Source organism: Heptranchias perlo, chromosome 36, assembly GCF_035084215.1.
Source record: "Heptranchias perlo isolate sHepPer1 chromosome 36, sHepPer1.hap1, whole genome shotgun sequence".
NCBI lineage: Eukaryota > Metazoa > Chordata > Chondrichthyes > Hexanchiformes > Hexanchidae > Heptranchias > Heptranchias perlo.
In genome coordinates, this window is record NC_090360.1 from 20,290,242 (window position 1) to 20,312,164 (window position 21,923).

Here is a 21,923-nt window from a genome sequence, read left to right on the forward strand (position 1 = left end):
CATGAGCATCAACAGCAGAGGAGAAAACTGCTCAGACATTCAGAAGAGCAGTCACTTATTCCACAAGCTATCCTGTGCAGTTGGGTAGTTGAGTGTTATCCATAAATGGAAGTGTAATTTCTCTTATAGAAGCCCAAAAGACCATAATCAGAACCTGTGGTATTTGCTGGTGCAAAGGGTTTAGGGTGAATCTGGTACATGGCCACCCACAACTGAAGGTTATCCTAACAGTAGGTACATGACCTCCAGTCATGGAACAGTCACAAGCAATCATAGAAAATTACATTCTGCCCATTGTGTCTATGCCAGCCGAAAAAGAGCTATCCGGCTTAATCCCACTTTCCAGCAGTTGGTCCATAGCCCTGTAGGTTACACTTCATGTATGCACTCGAAATCCAGATTGGTTGCAAGTAGTTTTTCTGCACAAGGCAGCTAGTCACAACACATCTGCACACAATACTGGATCATGAAATAAATCTTCCAGGACTTTGCTATATCTTTCTCATCTTGGTGAACTGTTACAACTATTAATTTTGGTTTTACTTGATAAGACTTTATTACAATGGAAACAGTTCAAACATATTTTAAAACTGCAGGATAATGGCTTTCTAATTTTTAAAATATAGTAATATTGCCTCTCATATGCACATATGGAAATTTATCGTACACAGAACACATTATACCCCACTATAACTTCGATTTTATTCTTCACAGAAAACAAAGGCGGTGCATAGAAGCTCCAGGTCAGCCAATGTCCCTTTATCATGCACTGTTTCAGCAGAGGGTTATGCTTGGATCCTTCTGATGATCAGGTACAGCCCATTGAAGATCACACAATTTATACACTTTGGAAAGCAGACTGACAGGAAATCCTCCAAATATAGTCAGTTTTTTTCCATCACTTCTTCCTGCTGGTGCCACTGCTTGACAGCATAACTGCTACTCGAATGAAGATGTTTAACGTATCCATGTAAATCCCCAAACATCTACAACAAAGAAGCACAAATGTTAACACTAACAGATCAAACAAAATGACTTCATACTTTAATGAAGCACAGAGTCAAGATATCTTAATTGGGGTCTCAGTAGAGGTGCTATCATTGGCTCACTGAATCAGACAGGGAGAGAAATCAGCCAGGGTGCCCACTAATAGCTCTTGACCAATGACACCATCTAGAAAGTGCAGGAGTGTGGGAGTCAGATGAGGACAGGGTCGATCTTGGCTGTGTGACACCTATAGTTGATTAACCCAACGCAGTGCGTGGGTCTGCATGTGAAGGATAGCGACTTGGACAAGGTGATGAAGGGTGACCTGCACTCATGGTACTCCTCCCACACCTACTGGTCACCTCCAATATGCTCCAAGGCTGCATCACACCTTAGTGACATTGTGCAATAGCACAGGATCAGTTTTCACATGTAAACTGACAACACGCAACTTTACCTCTCCTGCACTTGCCTCCATTCTACAACCGTTACTCTGCTGTCTGTCATGAATAGAACAGAACACCCTTCAGCTAAATATTGGCAAGACCAAAGCCACATTATTCAGTTCTTACCAGAAACCCCTGTGTTATTTTGATCATAGAGGAGCTAGGGGCATCAATTCTGGGAAGAAATCACTCAAGTTAAGAGCTAGAGAAGCCGAGTTTGATATGGAATGTCCTAAAAGAATAGATTACAGGAGTGCAACAATAGCAGGACAGTCTGTGCACCAAAGGAACAATAGTTTGAGTGTAACAGCTGTGTTTCTCAGAGCCTAGACAGATCTAGAAAAGATTGGCAAGTGGAGTCATTTCCCTTAGCAGTGAACATGGAAACTGAAGAAAAAGCCGACGTGAGGAGAACCAAGATGGCAGGTGGCTGGGAAAACTCAAATTGAAAGGGACATGGGAAAATAACTTACCCAACACAAGATTCATTTTTGGCAGCCCAGTGGAGTAGGAACTCTCAAAAGAAGATTTGTTGGTGAACAAGTGGAGTACCTAATATCAGCCCAAATAAACGGCTGGGTTGACCAGTTGCTTCAGTGGCAAGACCAAGCCTGCCTTTAATGTCGTGAGACTCAGCTGGTTGAAACATTAGCCTTAGGAACCAGTTTTCAGCCAGAGAGACTTTGGCATGAATTCCATCATTCACTGTCGTCTGGCATTTAAGGTCATTTATCACAACTGCGGATGGTATGTGGGTTCAGCTGGCTGTTCTATGCATCAATATCCTTGAATTGCCTCAAAGATCATGCCCTCCTGGAAATGCAAGGGTTCCTCTCAGAGACAATGCAGGAAACGTATGGAACAGTCGATGATTGTCACCCAAGAATTGCTTTTACCGTTGCTAACGCCTGTCATAAATTGTAGTCAAAATGGTTTCTCAGGGCTATTTGCCTTTGACTGACAACTCCTGTGCTCTTCAGTAATCCTGTGTGGGCATGTTCACGGTCTGGAGAGATGATTATATTGAATCAATGTGACCAGCACCCAAGATTCCAGGTTTACTAAGTAACTGACAGTGCCATGGTTTTACTGCACTTAGGATCCTATCAGGCAGCGTAAAGAAAGTCATACCAAGTATGAATCCAAACACGAGACGTAAAAGGACAGAACATTAACCAAGGACCGAATCTCTTGGAAACAAATATTTTGAGAAATGCTCTGGCTGGCTGGTCAACTGAGCACAGAATATTAGACGATCATTTTATTTTATGTGATATTCCAACTAATTTCCTCAACAACTTACATTTATATAGTGCATTTAACGTAGTAAAACATCACAAGGCATTTCTCAGGAGCGTAATCAGACAAATATTGACACCGAGCCAAAAAAGGAGATATTAGAAAGGGAAACTAAAAGCTTAGTCAAAAAAGGTAGGTTTTAAGGAGCATTTTAATTATGAGACAGGTGTGGAGAGGTTTAGGGACGGCTGAAAGCATGGCTAATAACGGTGCGGCAAAGGGAGTAGGGGATACACGAGGCCAGAGTTCTCGGAGGGTTGTAGGGCTGGAGGTTGCAGAGATAGGGGGGAGCGGGGCCATGGAGGAATTTGAACACTAGGATGAGAATTTTAAAATTGAGCGCTTGGTGGACCGAGAGCCAATGTAGATCAGCGAGCACAGGGGTGATGGGTGAACGGGACTTGGTGCGTCGTCAGCATAAATGTGGAACCTGACGTTATGTCTTCGGATGATGTCGCCGAGGAGCAGCATGTAGATGAGAAATAGGAGGTGCATGCATGGTGCTTTGGTTATGAGATTACCAGTGCATTCTACGGAATAAGTATCAGGAAACTTCATTCATGTAACAATGTTAAACCAAGGCCTCACCTGCCCTCCTAGGTGGCTGAAAAAGATCCCAAGGCACTTTTCAAAGAGCAGGGGAGTTTTCCTGCTGTCCTTGTCAACAGTTATCTCTCAACCAACATCACTAACACAGATGATCTGGTCATTAATCTCATTGCAGTTTGTGGGACCTTGCTCTGCTTGCCTACGATACAACAGTGACTATACTTCAACCGTACTTCATTGGCTGTGAAACGCTTTGGGTGTCTCGAGGATGTGAAAGGTGCTATATAAATACAAGTTTCTTTTCTTTAAATGAAAAAAAGAAAAAATTACAATACTTACGCATTAATGGGATCAAATTTCTGAACACCATACACTGGGTATGTCTCAGCTCGTTTAATCACCTTCTGGGTATCATACAGCAGGAACATGCCAAAAAGCACCAGGCCTCCATAGATGGCCACAGAATACAAACCAGCACCGAATGCAGAGGTAGGGGGCAGGAACATGGAGCCTGAAAGAATACATGAATTTACCATGAGAATTGGGTCACAAATGAATTAAAATCGCAAAGACACACGCACTCTCACCCAATTCACTTACCTATGGAGGAAGCAAAAACCAATCCCAGCCCAACAGCCAAAGGTCCACCCATGTTCAGGAACTTTTCACTGGGGGCACACATAGCAACGGTGGACAGACCCCCCACAATGCCCGCTGTGTACCAGGCGGCTCTGATCAGCAGGGGGCCACCAAGAAGGGTCAATGGAGCGACCACAGCTCCCATCACACCTGGACAAAAACAAAAACAAGGCTTGATAAATCCCAGTTCCCAAATACAGTGCTCCTTAATACCACTGAAATTCAGCTTATACAGAAACCTCCCGCTTCCCTTTAAAATTAGCCTTGGATATCAAAACATCCAACTAAAAAGGTCCTTGAAAGAACTTTGTGCGAATATTAATATCATTTTTTAATGAAATTCCTTTGTCCGAAATTTTAACAAATAACAACCAGCTTACTTTAACCAAACAGTCTAACAAATTTCTCACCTGCATGTAACATCCAGGCTAGGTGCTTAGTATTCAGCCCTTTTTCGTAGGGTAGAGATCTCACCAAAATACCAGCTCCTATCATTGCTGCAAACGTCGCTCCTATTGCCTGTTAGCAATGAGAAAAAAAAACCAATGAATTTCAGGGAACTAATATCACACACAATCCAACCTGCAGAAATCTAACCATACCTGGGAATCAGACAACAATCTTTTTAATTTGACTCTTAAAAACTAATTAGTATAATGCTGTCCATGGGCAGTTCAAGTTCTTCACAGAACTACTGATCAAAACATAGTCATAGAGTCATAGAGTTATACAGCACGGAGAGAGGCCCTTCGACCCATAGTGTCCGCGCCGGCCATCAGCCCTGTCTACTCTAATCCCATATTCCAGCATTTGGTCCGTAGCCCTGTATGCTATGGCATTTCAAGTGCTCATCCAAATGCTTCTTGAATGTTGTGAGGGTTCCTGCCTCCACAACCCTTTCAGGCAGTGAGTTCCAGACTCCAACCACCCTCTGGGTGAAAAAGTTCTTTCTCAAATCCCCTCTAAACCTCCCGCCTTTTACCTTGAATCTATGTCCCCTTGTTATAGAACCCTCAACGAAGGGAAAAAGCTCCTTAGTATCCATCCTATCTGTGCCCCTCATAATTTTGTACACCTCAATCATGTCCCCCCTCAGCCTCCTCTGCTCCAAGGAAAACAAACCCAATCTTCCCAGTCTCTCTTCATAGCTGAAGCGCTCCAGCCCTGGTAACATCCTGGTGAATCTCCTCTGCACCCTCTCCAAAGCGATCACATCCTTCCTGTAGTGTGGCGACCAGAACTGCACACAGTACTCCAGCTGTGGCCTAACCACGGTTTTATACAGCTCCATCATAACCTCCTTGCTCTTATATTCTATGCCTCGGCTAATAAAGGCAAGTATCCCATATGCCTTCTTTACCACCTTATCTACCTGTTCCGCCGCCTTCAGGGATCTGTGAACTTGCACACCAAGATCCCTCTGACCCTCTGTCTTGCCTAGGGTCCTCCCATTCATTGTGTATTCCCTTGCCTTGTTAGTCCCTCCAAAGTGCATCACCTCGCACTTTTCCGGGTTAAATTCCATTTGCCACTGTTCCGCCCATCTGACCAACCCATCTATATCGTCCTGCAGACTGAGGCTATCCTCCTCGCTATTTACCACCCTACCAATTTTTGTATCATCAGCGAACTTACTGATCATACCTTTTACATTCATATCCAAGTCATTAATGTAGACTTGGATATGAATGTAAACTCTCCAGTGAAGCACCTTGGGATGTTTTACTACATTAAAGGTGCTATATAAATGCAAGAATTAGAATTCTTTTCCAACAAGTAATAAATTAATTCAACCACAAATAAAACTCTGTGAATTCTTGTTAAAAACAGAGGAGTGCATGCATGCATGCACCTTAAGCAAGAGTGTATGTTGGGGGGCAGGGGGAGTTACCACTGAACTGTTTTAAAGCCTCATTAGATTTTTATTGCTGGATTTACACTGCTCTATAACAACAACTTGCATTTATATAGCACCTTTAATGTAGTAAAACATCCCAAGGTGCTTCACTGGAGCGTTATCAAACAAAATTTGACACCGAGCAACATAATGAGATATTAGGACAGGGCTTGGTCAAAGAGGTAGGTTTTAAGGAGCATCTTAAAGGAGGAGAGAGAGGTAGAGAGGTTTAGGGAGGGAATTCCAGAGCTTAGGGCCTAGGCAGCTGTGGCAGGGTGAAGAAAATCAGGGATACGCAAGAGGCCAGAATTGGAGGAGCGCAGTGATCTGAGGAATGTAGGGCTGGAGGAGGTTACAATCACAAATAGGGCATTAAAATCAATTACAGATCTACCAATAAGGTACTACTTGAAACTCTGCCAGCAGTGCGAGATCTCCAAATGAGATGCAGTAGATTCAAAATGTGTCAGCTACAGCCCTATAGGGGGACTTTAAACAATGCCGTAGGATATACCGCACAGAAGGAGGCACATCACTGAAGTTGTTTACTTACCAGCCCAAGTGAGACCCCTTGGATCAACAAATACACAGTAGTTAAGTATTACAGGCACACCAGGCTCTAGTTCCCTGTAACTTCTGACACCACCAATATGCATTTGCATACACATGATGGCGGTCATGTTCTGAGATTTGAAGGGAAGTCTATCTATTTGAGATACTTCCACCACTTTGGCCTAAAAGGTTAGGATTTTTGCCAGAAGATAACAAAACCAGAAAGTGTTACATAAACGATAAGATGTCAGAAACTTGAAAAACACAGTACTGATCTGAATTAGTCTTCCCTTTGTGGGAAGGGTTCACATGGGGTCTGGGATAATTTATACAGTCAGGGTAAAGTCTGACAATACAGCAAGAAGCAAAACTAGTGAAGCATTTACAATTAATCAGAATTGGCTGACTGAATAAAATCCTGTGTAACATGGGATAAGGAATAATTCACAAGTATCAAACATTTTGTAAAAAAATTGATGTGAAATCCCTTCTTTGAGGGAAGTTTAAAAAAAAATCAAGATAGCTGAACAAACTACCCTCACAAGCATTCGCACATCAAACATTAATACAACGGTATCATGAATAGCAAATAAATGCTTGTGATCGCTCTCGACAACTCACCAGAAAGGAACTCCTCATCATGAGATTCATGATTGCTGGTGATCTGCTGACCGCTACAGCAGACAGTGCAGTCAGCCCTATACTTCCAGAAAAGTACATGTATGTGGAATGGATCCTCTCCTTCACATACTGTGGCCAGATGCTGCAGGACAGATCATCAGGTTAGTGACATTTCATAAGACCAGATTCTGGATGAAAGTATTTCTCCCCCCCCCCCCCCCCCCCCCCCGCCCTCCTCCACAGCCACAGTGGGTAAAGACACCAGCCAGTGTATCTCTATGTTAAACAGTCCAAGGAAGTCCCTGCTTCGATACTGGGTTGAATTTGCTGATCTCAGTCAGAATAGTATTTGAGTGCTACAATTGGCCTTAGGACCTCTGGTTAGGAAGGGGAAAAGAACAAGCCAGGGACCCTACAACCGATGACTACCCAACGCTGCAGCAGGGTTGTGTAACTATTATTTCAATCCTAGAAATAGTTGCAGTTTTAGTTTTATACTTGTCTTTATTGTGGATTTTGATCATATTTTAGTTGTTTGCATTGTATTGTTAATTTTAGTCTAGTCTTTTGTTCCTACATTTTGATTTTGGTCTGGGGGAAAAAGAAAATCCACATTTAATTTTGCATTGTTTACTTGAATCTTTCCAGAATTTCTTTTCTGAAAATGTTGATTCTTCTTGTTCTTCTCAGGCAGCTCAAGGCCTCGTGAAATAATCTGGAGTTTAAATAACTAAAACTTTATTCATCTGCTTCAGATTCCAACATCTGTTCCAGAAGTTGTGGACTACCAGATATGTTTGAATCATAGAAATCATTAGTTTTAGCCTCATCTCTTTATTTCAAAGGTCAGTCTCATCGTAAGTGATAGTTTTCATAAGACGTTTCAATCCGAACAATCGTCTTTTAATGTAAATACAAGAATTAATCACTGACTATTAGCATTGGCAAACGGAAAACTCTAAGTTTTGGGCAAGACCAGGATCAAGCTGGGTTGTGACGCCCTCCGTGGCTCAAAATCTCACCAACACTCACTGACTGGGGTCACCGATGAAGAATGGCCAACTGTCTGGGGTACTGGAGGGCTGTTGCCACTTGTGGAACTGCAGTCCAGCAAAGGTCAACATCTTCGGGGAAGAGAAGAAAAGCAAGGGGAATTTTTTCCTTTTCTTTCCCTATATCCAATTCCCTCACGCCTGAACCTGTAAACCAGATGCCTGAGGGCAAGGTCCCTGCAGACTTCAGTCAGTGAAAGAAATGTTCCAGAGGGGTAGAGCAGGGGTAGGATGCGAGTTCTCCCTGTGCTTCCTCGGGCAAATCAATCCATGCCACTCTGTATATCTCCCGGCAGCTGATTTATCAGCAACACTAGTCTGCCCTCTCAGGCCAGCTATCAAGAATGGGAACGGAACAAAGAACCCTAGGAAACAGCCAGAGATAAATGTTATATCAATATTTGGAGGATATTACTTTTTAAAAAATACATAAGTCTGTAAGTGGAATGCACTGCTGCTTCCAAGCCATACACTAGAAGGTCCCAGGTTTGATTCCCATGTTGATCACAGCAAGGGTGATAGTTATCTTCCACTTTGTCTGGAGGTCCAAGGTAGAACACATCCGCAGGGTCACCATGTATAAGACCCCGGACAAAGGGGGTTACAGCGTCCCCAACACCGCTCTGATCCTGACGGCCACCTTTGTGTATGTCTGCCTCAGGACGTATAGAGCCCCAGTACGCAAACACCAAGTGTCAGTACATGCTGAGTTTCTACCTGTTCAACACACTGAGAAGGCTAGGTCTGGCCATGCTGGTGGAGCAGGCGGAGGACATCCCATCCAGCTGGACCACTCCTCCCAACAACCTGTCCCAAGTGGAGAAGTTCCTGAGGAGGAACCCCTTCGACCACAAGGCCGTCAGACAGTGGTCGACACGAAACGTTCTCAGAGTCCTGCAAGGAATTGAGAGGGTGGACTCGATCGGTTTCTTCCCTGACCAGACAGTCGATGCCATTTGGCAGAATGTCTCGTCGCCAGAACTGACCAACAGGCACCAGGGCGGTAGTGAGAAAGGCCTTCCAAGTGCGGTCCTTCCAACGCGCATGGAACCTCAGCGCCATTGCGAGCTGCCCTCGAGGCTGCAATAGGGAGGAAACCATCAACAACCTCCTGATAGGCTGCCCCTTTGCGCAGAGGTGTGGAGAGAGATGTATTGGTATCTGTCCCGGTTCATCCCAAACAGTTCGGTAAAACAGAACGCTGTGCTCTATGGATTGTTCCCCGGGACGCACACCGAGACAGATATCACCTGCGGCTGGAAGACCATCAACTCCCCAAACCCCAGCGCCAGCGCCACCCCCCCCCACCCCACCGCGAACCCAACCCAACCCCAGACCCGACCCCCCCCCGACCCCCCCCCCCGAACCCACTCCGACCACACCCCCCCCCGAACCCACTCCGACCACCCCCCCCCCGAACCCACTCCGACCACCCCCCCCCCGAACCCACTCCGACCACCCCCCCCCCGAACCCACTCCGACCACCCCCCCCCGAACCCACTCCGACCACCCCCCCCCCGAACCCACTCCGACCACCCCCCCCCCGAACCCACTCCGACCACCCCCCCCCGAACCCACTCCGACCACCCCCCCCCCGAACCCACTCCGACCACCCCCCCCCCGAACCCACTCCGACCACCCCCCCCCCGAACCCACTCCGACCACCCCCCCCCCGAACCCACTCCGACCACCCCCCCCCCGAACCCACTCCGACCACCCCCCCCCCGAACCCACTCCGACCACCCCCCCCCGAACCCACTCCGACCACCCCCCCCCCGAACCCACTCCGACCACCCCCCCCCCGAACCCACTCCGACCACCCCCCCCCCCCCGAACCCACTCCGACCACCCCCCCCCCGAACCCACTCCGACCACCACCCCCCCCGAACCCACTCCGACCACCACCCCCCCCGAACCCACTCCGACCACCCCCCCCCCCGAACCCACTCCGACCACCCCCCCCCGAACCCACTCCGACCACCCCCCCGAACCCACTCCGACCACCCCCCCCCGAACCCACTCCGACCACCCCCCCCCGAACCCACTCCGACCACCCCCCCGAACCCACTCCGACCACCCCCCCCCCCCCCGAACCCACTCAATAAATACTTTGCGTCAGTCTTCAGAAAAGAGGGGGACGATGCAGAGATTGTAGTTGAGGGGGAGGAGTGTGAAATATTGGATGGGATAAACAGTGAGAGGGGAAGTATTAAAGGGATTAGCATCTTTAAAAGTAGATAAATAGCCAGGCCCGGATGAAATGTATCTCAGGCTCCGAAGAGAAGCAAGGGAGGAAATAGCAGCGGCTCTGACCATCATTTTCCAATCGTCCCTGGCTGCAGGCATGGCGCCGGAGGATTGGAGGACTGCTAACCTTGTGCCGTTATTTAAAAAGGGAGAAAGAGATAGACCAAGTAATTAAATGCCAGTCCGTCTAACCTCGTGGTGGGCAAATTATTAAAATCGATTCTGAGGGACAGCATAAATTGGCACTTAGAAAGGCATGGGTTAATCAAGGACAGTAAGCATGGATTTGTTAAGGGAAGGTCGTGTCTGACTAACTTGATTGAATTTTTTGAGCAGGTAACAAGGAGGGTCGATGAGGGCAATGCATGGATTTTAGCAAGGCTTTTGACAAGATCCCACATGGCAAACTGGTAAAAAAGTAAAAGCCCATGGGATCCAAGGGAAAGTGGCTAGTTGGATCCAAAATTGGTTCAGTGGCAGAAAGCGAAGGATAATAGTTGATGGGTGTTTTTGCGACTGGAAGTCTGTTTCCAGTACAGTCCCGCAAGGCTCAGTACGAGGTCCCTTGCTTTTTGTGGTATATTTTAATGATTTGGACTTGATCAATTCCCCCACGTTCAAGAAGTTTGCAGATGATACAAAAATTGGTTGTGTGGTTGATAATTACGAGGAAAGCTGTAGACTACAGAAAGATATCAATGGATTAGTCAGGCGGACAGAAATGTGGCAAATGGAATTCAATCCAGACAAGTGAGGTAATGCATTTGGGGAGGGCAAACAAGGCAAGGGAGTGCACAATGAATGGGAGGATACTGAGAGATGTAGAGGAACAAAGGGACCTTGGAGTGCATGTCCACAGATCCCTGAAGGTAGCAGGACAGGCAAGATATAACAGGTGGTTAAAAAGGCATACGGGATACTTTCCTTTATTAGCCGAGGCATAGAATATAAGAGCAGGGAGGATATGCTAGAACTGTATAAAACATTGGTTAGGCCACAGCTTGAGTACTGCGTACAGTTCTGGTCACCACATTACAGGAAAGATGTGATTACACTGGAGAGGGTACAGAGGAGATTTACGATGATGTTGCCAGGGCTGGAGAATTTTAGCTATGAGAAAAGATTGGATAGGCTGGGGTTCTTTTCTTTGGAACAAAGGAGGCTGAGGGGAGATTTAATTGAGGTATATAAAATTATGACGGGACTAAATAGAAGGATAGGGAGGACCTATTTCTCTCAGCAGAGGGGTCAGTGACCAGGAGGCATAGATTTAAAGTAATTGGTATAAGGATTAGTTGGGAGCTGAGGAGAAATGTGGTGTGGGTCTGGAACTCACTGCCTGAAAAGGGTGGTAGAGGCAGAAACCCTCAACTCATTTAAAACATACTTGGATATGCACTTGAAGTGCCGTAACCTACAGGGCTACGGACCAAGTGCTGGAAAGTGGGATTAAGCTGGATAGCTCTTTTTCGGCCAACATGGACACGATGGGCCGAACTGCCTCCTTCTGTGTCGTAACTTTCTATGATTCTATACTAAATACTTGCACAGCTTTCTCAATGGCTCCAATCTCGTTGGACATTCCCAATCCATAGTAACAAAGTGCCCCAAGACCAACAGCTGCTCCTCCAGCGACAAACAGTCTTCCTGTGTTGTCAACTGAAACACAACAGTTCACATGTCAGAACACGCGGTGTTACAAGCTAACTGAATATCAGTAGAATCAAAAGGTCTAATAATCACATCAGGTTACACAGTTGTCAGTTAACAGTCTTTCACACACACTAAACAGTCTTTCACACACACTAAACAAGACAATCTAGCCTGATAACTAGGCTGCTTAGCCCCTATGGATGCAAGTCCACAGCACATAATGGCCCATAATACAGATTTAATGGACAATCTTACTCAAGGGTCACCAAGGTAGTAGATACTGCTACAGTCAGGTAGGTTAAAGCATATTATAGGAATAGCATAGAGAAAACTTTATCATGCATTTAACCTGGGAGCACCCCATACGGTAGACAGAATTTTGATCTTCATTTAACCCATGCTGTACATGACCTGGATGTTCTCAATACTGAATTTCTGAACAAAAATTGAGAAACTTAGATAAAGAGCCAAACACCCGACTTGCAGGACGTCATGAAAGTTGTTAAGATTAGGAGGGGGGTGAGTTAAATCAGGAAGCAGTGATTAGTGATCGGTTAAGTTCTGGTTTTACAAGACTGTAGATTGTAAAAGATAATTGAGCAAAGTAAGGAGGTCTTGGGAAAGAATGAGTTAAGAGTAGGAGCTGGTGTGATGAGTTTTGTTCTCAACAGTGAGGAGGAAGAGTGTGTAGGCCTGAATTTGCAACTTAGGAAGAAGAGAAGAAAACTGAAGAGGAGCAATGTCACAGTAGTACAGAATAAATGCAGAGAAGGTTATAATGGAGAGAGATTGGAATTGAGGGGATCATTTGACTGCTTTGTTCTTGTATCCTATCCAGGAGCGTGAGGTTGGTGCTGACACCATCTGCCAATATGGGAAGAATTCTGCAAGATTTGGGTTTAAGAGCTGCTGTGGGAAAAGAAGTATTCTGGCATGAAGAAGAAAAGCAATCTTATCATATCATAGGGGTGCTGTGAGGGCTCCATTTAAAATAAGAGGCAAGGCCAAGAATATCAAGAGGTGGATCAAAGGTGGACCTGACTGTAAGGGGCGGTGGCTCTTCGGTGAATTTGAATGAAAAAAAAACAATTTGAAAGAAATATGATTTTCTGTGCTCCGTGGAGATCAAGATCAATCATTGCCCTCAGAGGAGTGAAGGTTGTGTGCTCTGAAGGAAGCTAATGAACATAGGATTGGGTGATGGAGGGGATCGCTGATTCAGAAAATAAACCGCATAAGTGATAGAACAGGGAGCTGGGGAAAGCCCAAGTTGATGGTCGGGGGAAGAGAGTCAGAGGATGAACCATTAAATACAACACATTAGATACTGGGTGGACAAAAAGTGCTCTGTTCCCAGTGCTGACATGCTTTATATTAATATACGAGTATTGGAACACCAAGCTGACACAAGAACATTTCTTTTACAATAAGGTCATTTCAGGTGACAACAAACAACACTGCCTCACTTTTAAAAGCATGGATAGTTTCATACAACGACATTATCTTGAATCTTGACCTTACATTTGGCTGCAGTCTCCAATGAAGGCCTGAACATTGATTCCTTCATCTTTTCACGCATTGTTTTTGGCTGTCTCACACCAACACGTGGCTTAGTGGCATAATTCTGGAAAAGGAAAGAAGTATGTTGTTACTGGCTCAGTAGTATGTATTGTGAAGTGAGAGAGGCAGACACACAAAAACAGGGAGGGCAGAGAGGGAGACAGGGACAGAGACAGAGACTTCCTCCAAACACATCCCAACTCCATCATGTATACAACCAACATGTACATTTCAAGATTTTTAACTGCCTTTTCTGTTGGACTTGCAATTATTAGCAGTTACAATCAGCAATGAATGCACAGACTTTGTGCTGCATTTCAATGAAGTCCATTAACTATCAGTCTATAGCAAGTTATTCTAGTTAACTGCATCACAGCCTTAGTTCCAATCATCACTGGGAGAGGATCAAATGAGTGGTCCTGCAGAACTCCAGTCCAAATAGCTCTGGCAGAGAGAGACTGGGGAACACTACAGTGAATACTTTAGGGTGGTATTTGGAACCCCAAGCAAGAGAAATGCCACTGTCTGCAGTGTCATTTCCACGAAGAGCAGCGGGGATCTTTGGCCCCTTCTATTCCCCAGTTGAGGTTGCCCTTCAGTGACATTATCCATAGCATGGAGTCAGTCTTGATAGGTCACTGACAATACCCAGCTTTATTACTCCACAACTGCCGATGAGTTGTCCAATGGCCTGTTCAACATCAAATTATGGATGAGCCAGAATTTTTTGTAGATCAGTGCTGCCAAGACCAAAGTCTTTCTAATCAGCTCCTGCCAGAAACTCCAATCTTTAACCCCTGATCCAATCCCCCTTTCAAGGATGCCCATTCAAGCTCAACCCAAGACTGTGCATCCTCGGTGTCCCACTTGGCAATGAGCAAAGCATCAAACCACACATACAGTTCATCAAAACTGTCTACTCCCATATCTGAAACATTGCACCTCTCCATTTCTATCTCACCCCCACTGAAACCCTCATTTCATGCCTGTCACCTCCAGAATTGACTCACCACCCCCAACACCCCCAACACTCTCCTTAAAAGCCCTACGCAAATTATAGAAATCCGCCGCCCATCTCCTATCCTACCCGAATCACGAGATCTTTTGCCCCTATCCTCGTCAATCTCCATTGGCTCCCCATCTTTCAGTAAGTCGACTTCAAAATCTTCATTGACAAACCCATCCACAGCCTCGTTTTACCCAACCCTGGCAACCTTCTTCAGCCCTACTTCCCTGCTCATGTCCTCCACTCTTAACTCTGGTCTACTGTGTCTTCCCACTTTCCCCTACTCCACAGCCAGTGGCAGTGCCATTAGTCACCTTGCCCTAAATCTCGAAGTCTCTCAGAACTGCATACCTTCAGATTAATGAACGAGATTAGAATGATTCAAAAAGTAATTAATACAGGCACCACAATCATCAGGAATTGAAGTGCCAACAAGAAAAAGCCTAACCGCCTCTGACCTTCAACAGCACCATCAGTGCCTAGTTCCCCACCTTCAATATTTTAGGGGTCAACAATGACCAAAAGCAACCAGTCACATCAACACCGTGGCTACAAGAGCATGACAGAAGCTGGGTACCTGCACAAGACAGTTCACCTACTGACCACTCAAAGCTGCCATTCACAAGTCACAAGTCAGTAACGTGGTGAAATACTCACTCACCTGGATGACTGCAGACGCAACAACATTCAGGAAGGTTGACACCATCCAGAACAGACCAGTCTGCTTGATCAGTGCCCAAGCCACTGCAATAACCAGGCTTACTGCAACAGCACCTCCCAGCCCAGCAACATGTACCACCAAGTAGGACAACAACAACTTGCATCTATATAGCGCCTTTAACATAGGAAAAGCCACATCACAGGAGCATAAATCAGACAAAAATTGACACCGAGCCAAAGAAGGAGATATTAGGATGGGCACCAAAAGCTTGGTCAAAGAGGTAGGTTTTAAGGAGGAAGAGAGGTTTAGGGAGAGAATTCCAGAGCTTAGGGCTTTAATGGCTGAAAGCTGCCAATGGTGGGGCGAAGGGAGTGGGGGATGCATAAGAGGCCGGAGTTGGAAGTACGCAGATTTGAGGGCTGGAGGAGGTTACAGAGGTAGGGAGGGTCGAGGCCATGGAGGGATGTGAACATGAGGATGTGAACTTGAAATTATTATTTTTTTAAATAAATTAATGTGTTGGTGGAGCAGGAGCCAATGTAGGTCAGCAAGCACAGGGGTGCTGGGTGAATGGGACTTTGTGCGAGTTAGGATACGGGCAGCAGAGTTTTGGATGATCTCAAGTTTATGGAGGGTGGAAGATAAGAAGCCGGCCAGGAGAGCATTGGAGTAGTTGAATTTGGAGGTAACAAAAGCACAGAGGAGGGTTTCAGCAGCAGATGGGCTGTGGCAGGGGTGGAGATGGGCGATATTACAGAGGTGAAAGTAGGCAGTCTTGGTGACGGAGAGGATATGGGATTGGAAGCTCAGTTCAGGGTCGAATAAGACGCCAAGGTTGTGAACAGTCTGGTTCAGCCTGAGACAGTGGCCAGGGAGGGGGATAGAATCAGTAGCGGGAGAATGGAGTTTGTTGGGGGGACTAAAGACAATGGCTTCGGTCACCCCAATGTTTAATTGAGGGAAATTGCGGCTCATCCAGGACTGGATGTCAGGCAAGCAGCGTGACAACACGGAGGCAGCGGAGGAGCAGAAAGTGGTGGCGGTGAGGTAGAGCCGAGTGTCGGTGTACATGTGGAACCCGATGCCATGTCTTTGGATGATGTCAGAGGGGCAATATGTAGATGAGAAATAGGAACAGGCCAAAGACAGTCTTTGGGGGACTGCAGAGGTAATGTTTTGGGGGGGGCGGCAGGAAGGGAAACGAAGCCGTTGCAGAAGACTTTCTGGCTATGACTGGATAGGTAAGACTGGACAGGAACAGCAATGTCATGGGAAAACCATCTTCTCCAGATTCCCCTCCAATTCACACATTGCCCTGACTTGGACACATTGATGTTCCTTCTAGATCACTGGGTCAAGATCCTGGAACTTTCTACCTCACACCATCACCACAAGGATAATAAGCAATAAACGAAGCCCACATCCAGAAAATAAATAATTAAGAAACAGAAAATGACGGATACGCACAGGAGGCAAGACAGCATCTGTAAAGTCAAAGGACGGTTTATCATTTTGTGTGTAGACCCTTTTTCTGAACTGGAAGTTGAAAAGCAAGAATATTCCTAAACAAAAGGGGCTATAATTTTTCCAGTCTCTAGTTCTTAGACTACATCCAAAACTTCAATCTGCCTTCTCTTTCTTGATGTGTGTGGACCTGCTGCATCTTTCCAGCATTTTCTGTTTTATTAGACTTTCAACATGTACAGGTTCTTTTCCCATTTCATTTATACTACACAAATTTAATTTAATTACTTCTAAAGAAAATTTATGATTAACAAGACTGACACTGTTGTCAATGGGCTTATAAATTGGTACCATTATCCTGCAAGATAAAATTGTATTCAGCCAATATATAAATGTTGTGTGATGCTCTTAATCCATCACCTCAAAACGTTGCCAACACTACCAGACCCTGGAGACCAATAGTTCATACCCTGGGTTATGTATCTCAAAATGCTCTTTCCAGACAGAGCGCATGTTTGGAAGGACAAATAGCTATAACTACACTGCTTACATGTTTTTCGCAGTTCAAGTGGATACAGAATTTGTGCACAGTCACCATTATTGAATTACGTTAATGAAATGCTCGTGACAACATTGACTCACTTGCTTGGGTTGCAGAAGCCATCGAGTAGCCTTCAGGTTGTGATTACTCCAGGCTGGACTCCCCTGGGTGAAAACAGGCCGCAGCCTCAGTGCTGGTAAATTCCGGAAACATGTGAATCTTGCCACCAACATGATGTCACAGCATCGAAATCTGATTGGTAGCTGCCAAAAAAGCAAAGGGACCTTGTTAGGACCCTACAGAGATTGCTGAATTACTCTTAGAAAACTCCATGTTAGAGAATCTGTGATGAGTAGGATGAGACCGGCTTCACCTGTTTAACTTAAAGCAGTACTGTTAATAAAAAAAATGAAAACTTCCATCTCATTGCTTTAATTGTAAAGGAATCTGTGTTTTTCTCTAAACTTTGGTCAGCTCAGTTAGACTTCCATCTACCTTGTAATTGAAGACTTTTATTCAACAACAACTTGTATTTATATAGCACCTTTAACATAGTAAAATGTCCCAAGGCGCTTCACAGGAGCGATTATCAAACAAAATTTGGCACGGAGCCACATAACGAGATATTAAGACAGGTCACCAAAAGCTTGGTCATAGAGGTAGGTTTTAAGGAGCGTCGTAAAAGAGGAGAGCGGGGCAGAGAGGCTGATACAGAGAAGGTACAATAGATTAAATTTTAACCCCAAGAACGAGTGGGTTGGGGGTGGGTGGGAAGGTAAAAATTGTAAAGAAGTAAAACCCGACCCCAACCCGCCCAAATCCGGTCTTAACAGAGACGGGTCGAGGGGCGGTCGAGCAACCCGCTCTCAGGAGGCGGGTCGGTCAGTAAAATCTTAAGGAGGCTGTGGGCCTCCACTTCATTTTTATTTTTAACTCCTGGGGGCCGGGATTCCTGGGCCTTCTGCTTCATGCCACGTAAGAGGAGCCGAGAAAGCCCGGATCAACAGGTAAATGTCTTTATTGCACTGCTTGTGGGCCAGGAGGTACAGGCGTGTTTCCTCCAACAAGCCTACCTGCCCTGATCCCACACACGTGATCGGCCGACAACCCCCACCCAACGATTTCCGACAACCCCCAACCCCCCCCGCCAATGACTGAGCCCCTGATGACCGGCCCCCGATCTAAGACGTACCTGCTGGCATCCGCTCCCTGGCTGCTCTCCCATCCGACTGACAGCCTTACGATTTTGGCTGGCTGTCAGGAAAACCTGTACTTCCGGGTTTCACATCCGGAAACCAACCACCCCCTTGCTCTTTTCCCGGCTCAACGTTAAAATTTACCCCAATATCTCCCTCCTGATGGTACCAATAAATAAATCCCTAATCGTTTGGTTTGATTACAGCAGATCATCGATTTCTCCAGCAAAAACAGTAACATTCAAAGTTTGAAACATTTAAACGCACCCTGGGGTGAATTCTAAGGCAGTTACACCTTTCAGTTGTGGAATGACATTGGTTGAACTTCAATGTTTCCGTTTATTGACGTCATCTCAATCTCACAAATTGTTAATCCCTTGCATCACACCACAGATTGTGAATCATCCTGTGTATTGTAAAGGAGCACTGATCCTCTGCGACAGACAGTAAGCCATATATAATACGTTGTATGATGAAAGGTTATATGAGTGTTGTATTGTTACTAAATCATAACATTACAAACACATCATACCTCTGCAAGAGATCAAAATAAACAGGAGTTGAAAAAGCCAGAGGAAACCAGAGGAGAGGTCATGGCCTATAGTGCAAGACACAACTGAGGTGGGAGAGAACAGGAGGTTAATCAGAAGGGAGTGATGCCAAGTTGGGGTTTTAAAAGCCTGGGGTTATTGTACAAAAGGAAAGACAGAGGGAAGGTAAGGAGCTTCATAGTTTTGAGATCCTGGAAAGAATAAGTTACATTCGGGAGACAGAATAATTTAAATGTGTTACAATATATCAAGGAATGTTATACCCTGTAAAACAGCATTATAAGATGTACAGTATTTTCGTTAAAACTATCAGCTTGGCTCAGATGGCAGCACTCCTGCCTGTAGGTTCAGGATTTGAGCACTCGCTGCAGTATTGAGGGAGAGCTGCATTGGGAGGAGGTGTTGTCCTGTGCATGGGGCTTAAAACCGTGGCTCTGCTGCCAGCTCCAGTGGTTCAGATGGACGTTGAAGATCCCAGGGTGCTACACACACCCACACACACACACCTACACACACACACCTACACACACACACACGGAGTTCTCCCAGTATCCTGGCCAACATCCTCCAAAAGCAGATTAACCGGTTATTCGTTTAATTGCTGTTGGTGGGATCTTGCTTTGCACAGAATGGCTGCAATGCCTATTGGCCTTCCAAGTAAATAACATGGTAAAGCACCGGCTTGTCCAAGATGTGATAAAATGATACATGAAGCCAAGGCTTTTTAAAAAAATCAATCTTACAAAACATTCCTTGCCACCATTTTAAAAACTCAAAGGCAACAATAACGAGGAGAAACTTATGGTCATTTAGGTTTAATATTCAAATCAAGTGACCGCAACCACAAATAAAACGATGTATGATCTTTTCATCTAGTTTGAGTCTGCATTACTGCAACAGCATTTGGTGCTGAGGACTGGACAATACACTGAATGAACACAGGACATGCAATGATGCAACACGGTGTCAGTCAGCTGCTTCGCACAACAGCAATCCTGTCCTTCTCCCAAGTACAGAATGAGGTCAAATATTAATATAACTACAGAAATATAAAAGCAGGACTTCAATACTAAAAGCTGGAAGAGAATACTGGACTCTCTACAGTACATCCATCAGAGTAATCAGAAGGCGAATTCACAGGACTGAGTCTATGATTTCAGGCTGATGATGAGGCCAGCGGTTGTGACGGGCACGGTCTCCCACATGGGCACCGCTCTTTAAGATGCCAATCAGTGCTGAAGATCCAGACAACCTGCCCTGGCACAGGAGCCTGAGCACTGCTTCAACTGAACACTCAGTCTATCAGAGCTCAGGAATCAGGTGACTACATACCGGGCGGGTACACACTCTACCCCCCGGCCTCAGGGCCCTGTCCCCCCCGGGCGGGCACACACTCTACCCCCGGGCTCAGGGCCCTGTCCCCCGGTCGGGCACACACTCCATCCCGGACTCAGGGCCCTGTCCCCCGGTCGGGCACACACTCTACCCCCGGGCTCAGGACCCTGTCCCCCGATCGGGCACACACTCCATCCCCGGGCTCAGGGCCCTGTCCCCCGGTCGGGCACACACTCCATCCCCGACTCAGGGCCCTGTCCCCCGGTCGGGCACACACTCTACCCCCGGGCTCAGGGCCCTGTCCCCCGATCGGGCACACACTCCATCCCCGGGCTCAGGGCCCTGTCCCCCGGTCGGGCACACACTCCATCCCGGACTCAGGGCCCTGTCCCCCGGGCGGGCACACACTCTACCCCCGGGCTCAGGGCCCTGTCCCCCGGGCGGGCACACACTCTCTACCCCCGGGCTCAGGGCCCTGTCCCCCGGGCGGGCACACACTCTCTACCCCCGGGCTCAGGGCCCTGTCCCCCGGTCGGGCACACACTCCATCCCCGGGCTCACCTCTCTCTCGGTTGCTGCGCACCTCCGCTTCTCCTTCCGGAAGGTTCTCCCGCTGTCTCCGCGCATGCGTCGCAACAGCACCAGTGAACGACAATTCCCAGAATGCCGCGTGGCAGCGCCCGGTCACGTGCAGAGCAGCCGGCGCAGTGATTGGTGAGCGGCAAAACGTCATTAGTCGCCGCCTGTGATTGGGTCTCAACAATAAACCGTCAGAGACGTCACTGGTAACAGGCCCCGCCCCCATTTCACCCCTCCCCCTCCATTCCCCTCTCCCTCCCCCTCTCCCTCTCCCCCTCCATTCCCCTCTCCCCCTCTCCCCCTCCCCCTCCATTCCCCTCTCCCCCTCCCTCCCCCTCCCCCTCCATTCCCCTCTCCCCTCCCTCCCCCTCCCCCTCCATTCCCCTCTCCCCCTCCCTCCCCCTCCCCCTCCATTCCCCTCTCCCTCTCCCCCTCCATTCCCCTCTCCCTCCATTCCCCTCTCCCTCTCCCCCTCCATTCCCCTCTCCTCCATTCCCTCTCCCTCCCCCCTCTCCCCTCCATTCCCCTCTCCCTCCATTCCCCTCTCCCTCTCCCCCTCCATTCCCCTCTCCCTCCATTCCCCTCTCCCTCTCCCCCTCCATTCCCCTCTCCCTCCCCCCTCTCCCTCTCCCCCTCCATTCCCCTCTCCTCCATTCCCCTCTCCCTCCATTCCCTCTCCCTCTCCCCTCCATTCCCCTCTCCCTCCATTCCCCTCTCCCTCTCTCCCTCCATTCCCTCTCCCTCCATTCCCCTCTCCCTCTCCCCCTCCATTCCCCCTCTCCCTCCATTCCCTCTCCTCTCCCCCTCCATTCTCCTCTCCCTCCATTCCCCTCTCTCCCTCTCCCCCTCCATTCCCCTCTCCCTCCATTCCCCTCTCCCTCTCCCCCTCCATTCCCCTCTCCCTCACTCTCTCCCTCTCCCCCTCCATTCCCTCTCCCTCCATTCCCTCTCCCTCCCCCCTGTCCCTCTCCCCTCCATTCCCCTCTCCCTCCATTCCCCTCTCCCCCTCCATTCCCCTCTCCCTCCATTCCCCTCTCCCTCTCCCCTCCATTCCCCTCTCCCTCCATTCCCCTCTCCCTCTCCATTCC

At 47.2% G+C, this 21,923-nt stretch overlaps 1 protein-coding gene across 1 annotated transcript; it reads right to left on the minus strand.

Moving 5' to 3' along the window:
* Window positions 1-531: 531 nt before the first annotated feature.
* Window positions 532-17,470, minus strand: ghitm (growth hormone inducible transmembrane protein). Its single transcript, XM_067972709.1, has 8 exons — window positions 17,276-17,470; window positions 13,464-13,566; window positions 11,837-11,948; window positions 6,991-7,132; window positions 4,331-4,439; window positions 3,882-4,070; window positions 3,621-3,792; window positions 532-986 (listed from the first exon to the last, which is right to left on the minus strand). The coding sequence occupies exons 1-8, from the start codon at window positions 17,405-17,407 to the stop codon at window positions 899-901; spliced, it is 1,047 nt and encodes a 348-aa protein (XP_067828810.1). The 5' UTR covers window positions 17,408-17,470; the 3' UTR covers window positions 532-898.
* Between the last annotated feature and the right edge of the window lie 4,453 nt (window positions 17,471-21,923).

Excerpts from the sequence above, each read along its gene's own strand:
- ghitm (XM_067972709.1), bottom strand. The coding sequence starts at position 17,407 with ATGTTGGTGGCAAGATTCACATGTTTCCGGAATTTACCAGCACTGAGG. Across the intron at positions 13,567-17,275 it reads GGCTTCTGCAACCCAAGCAA|AATTATGCCACTAAGCCACG; the intron begins GTGAGTCAATGT and ends TTCCTTTTCCAG. Across the intron at positions 987-3,620 it reads AAATTTGATCCCATTAATGC|ATGTTTGGGGATTTACATGG; the intron begins GTAAGTATTGTA and ends TCTTTGTTGTAG.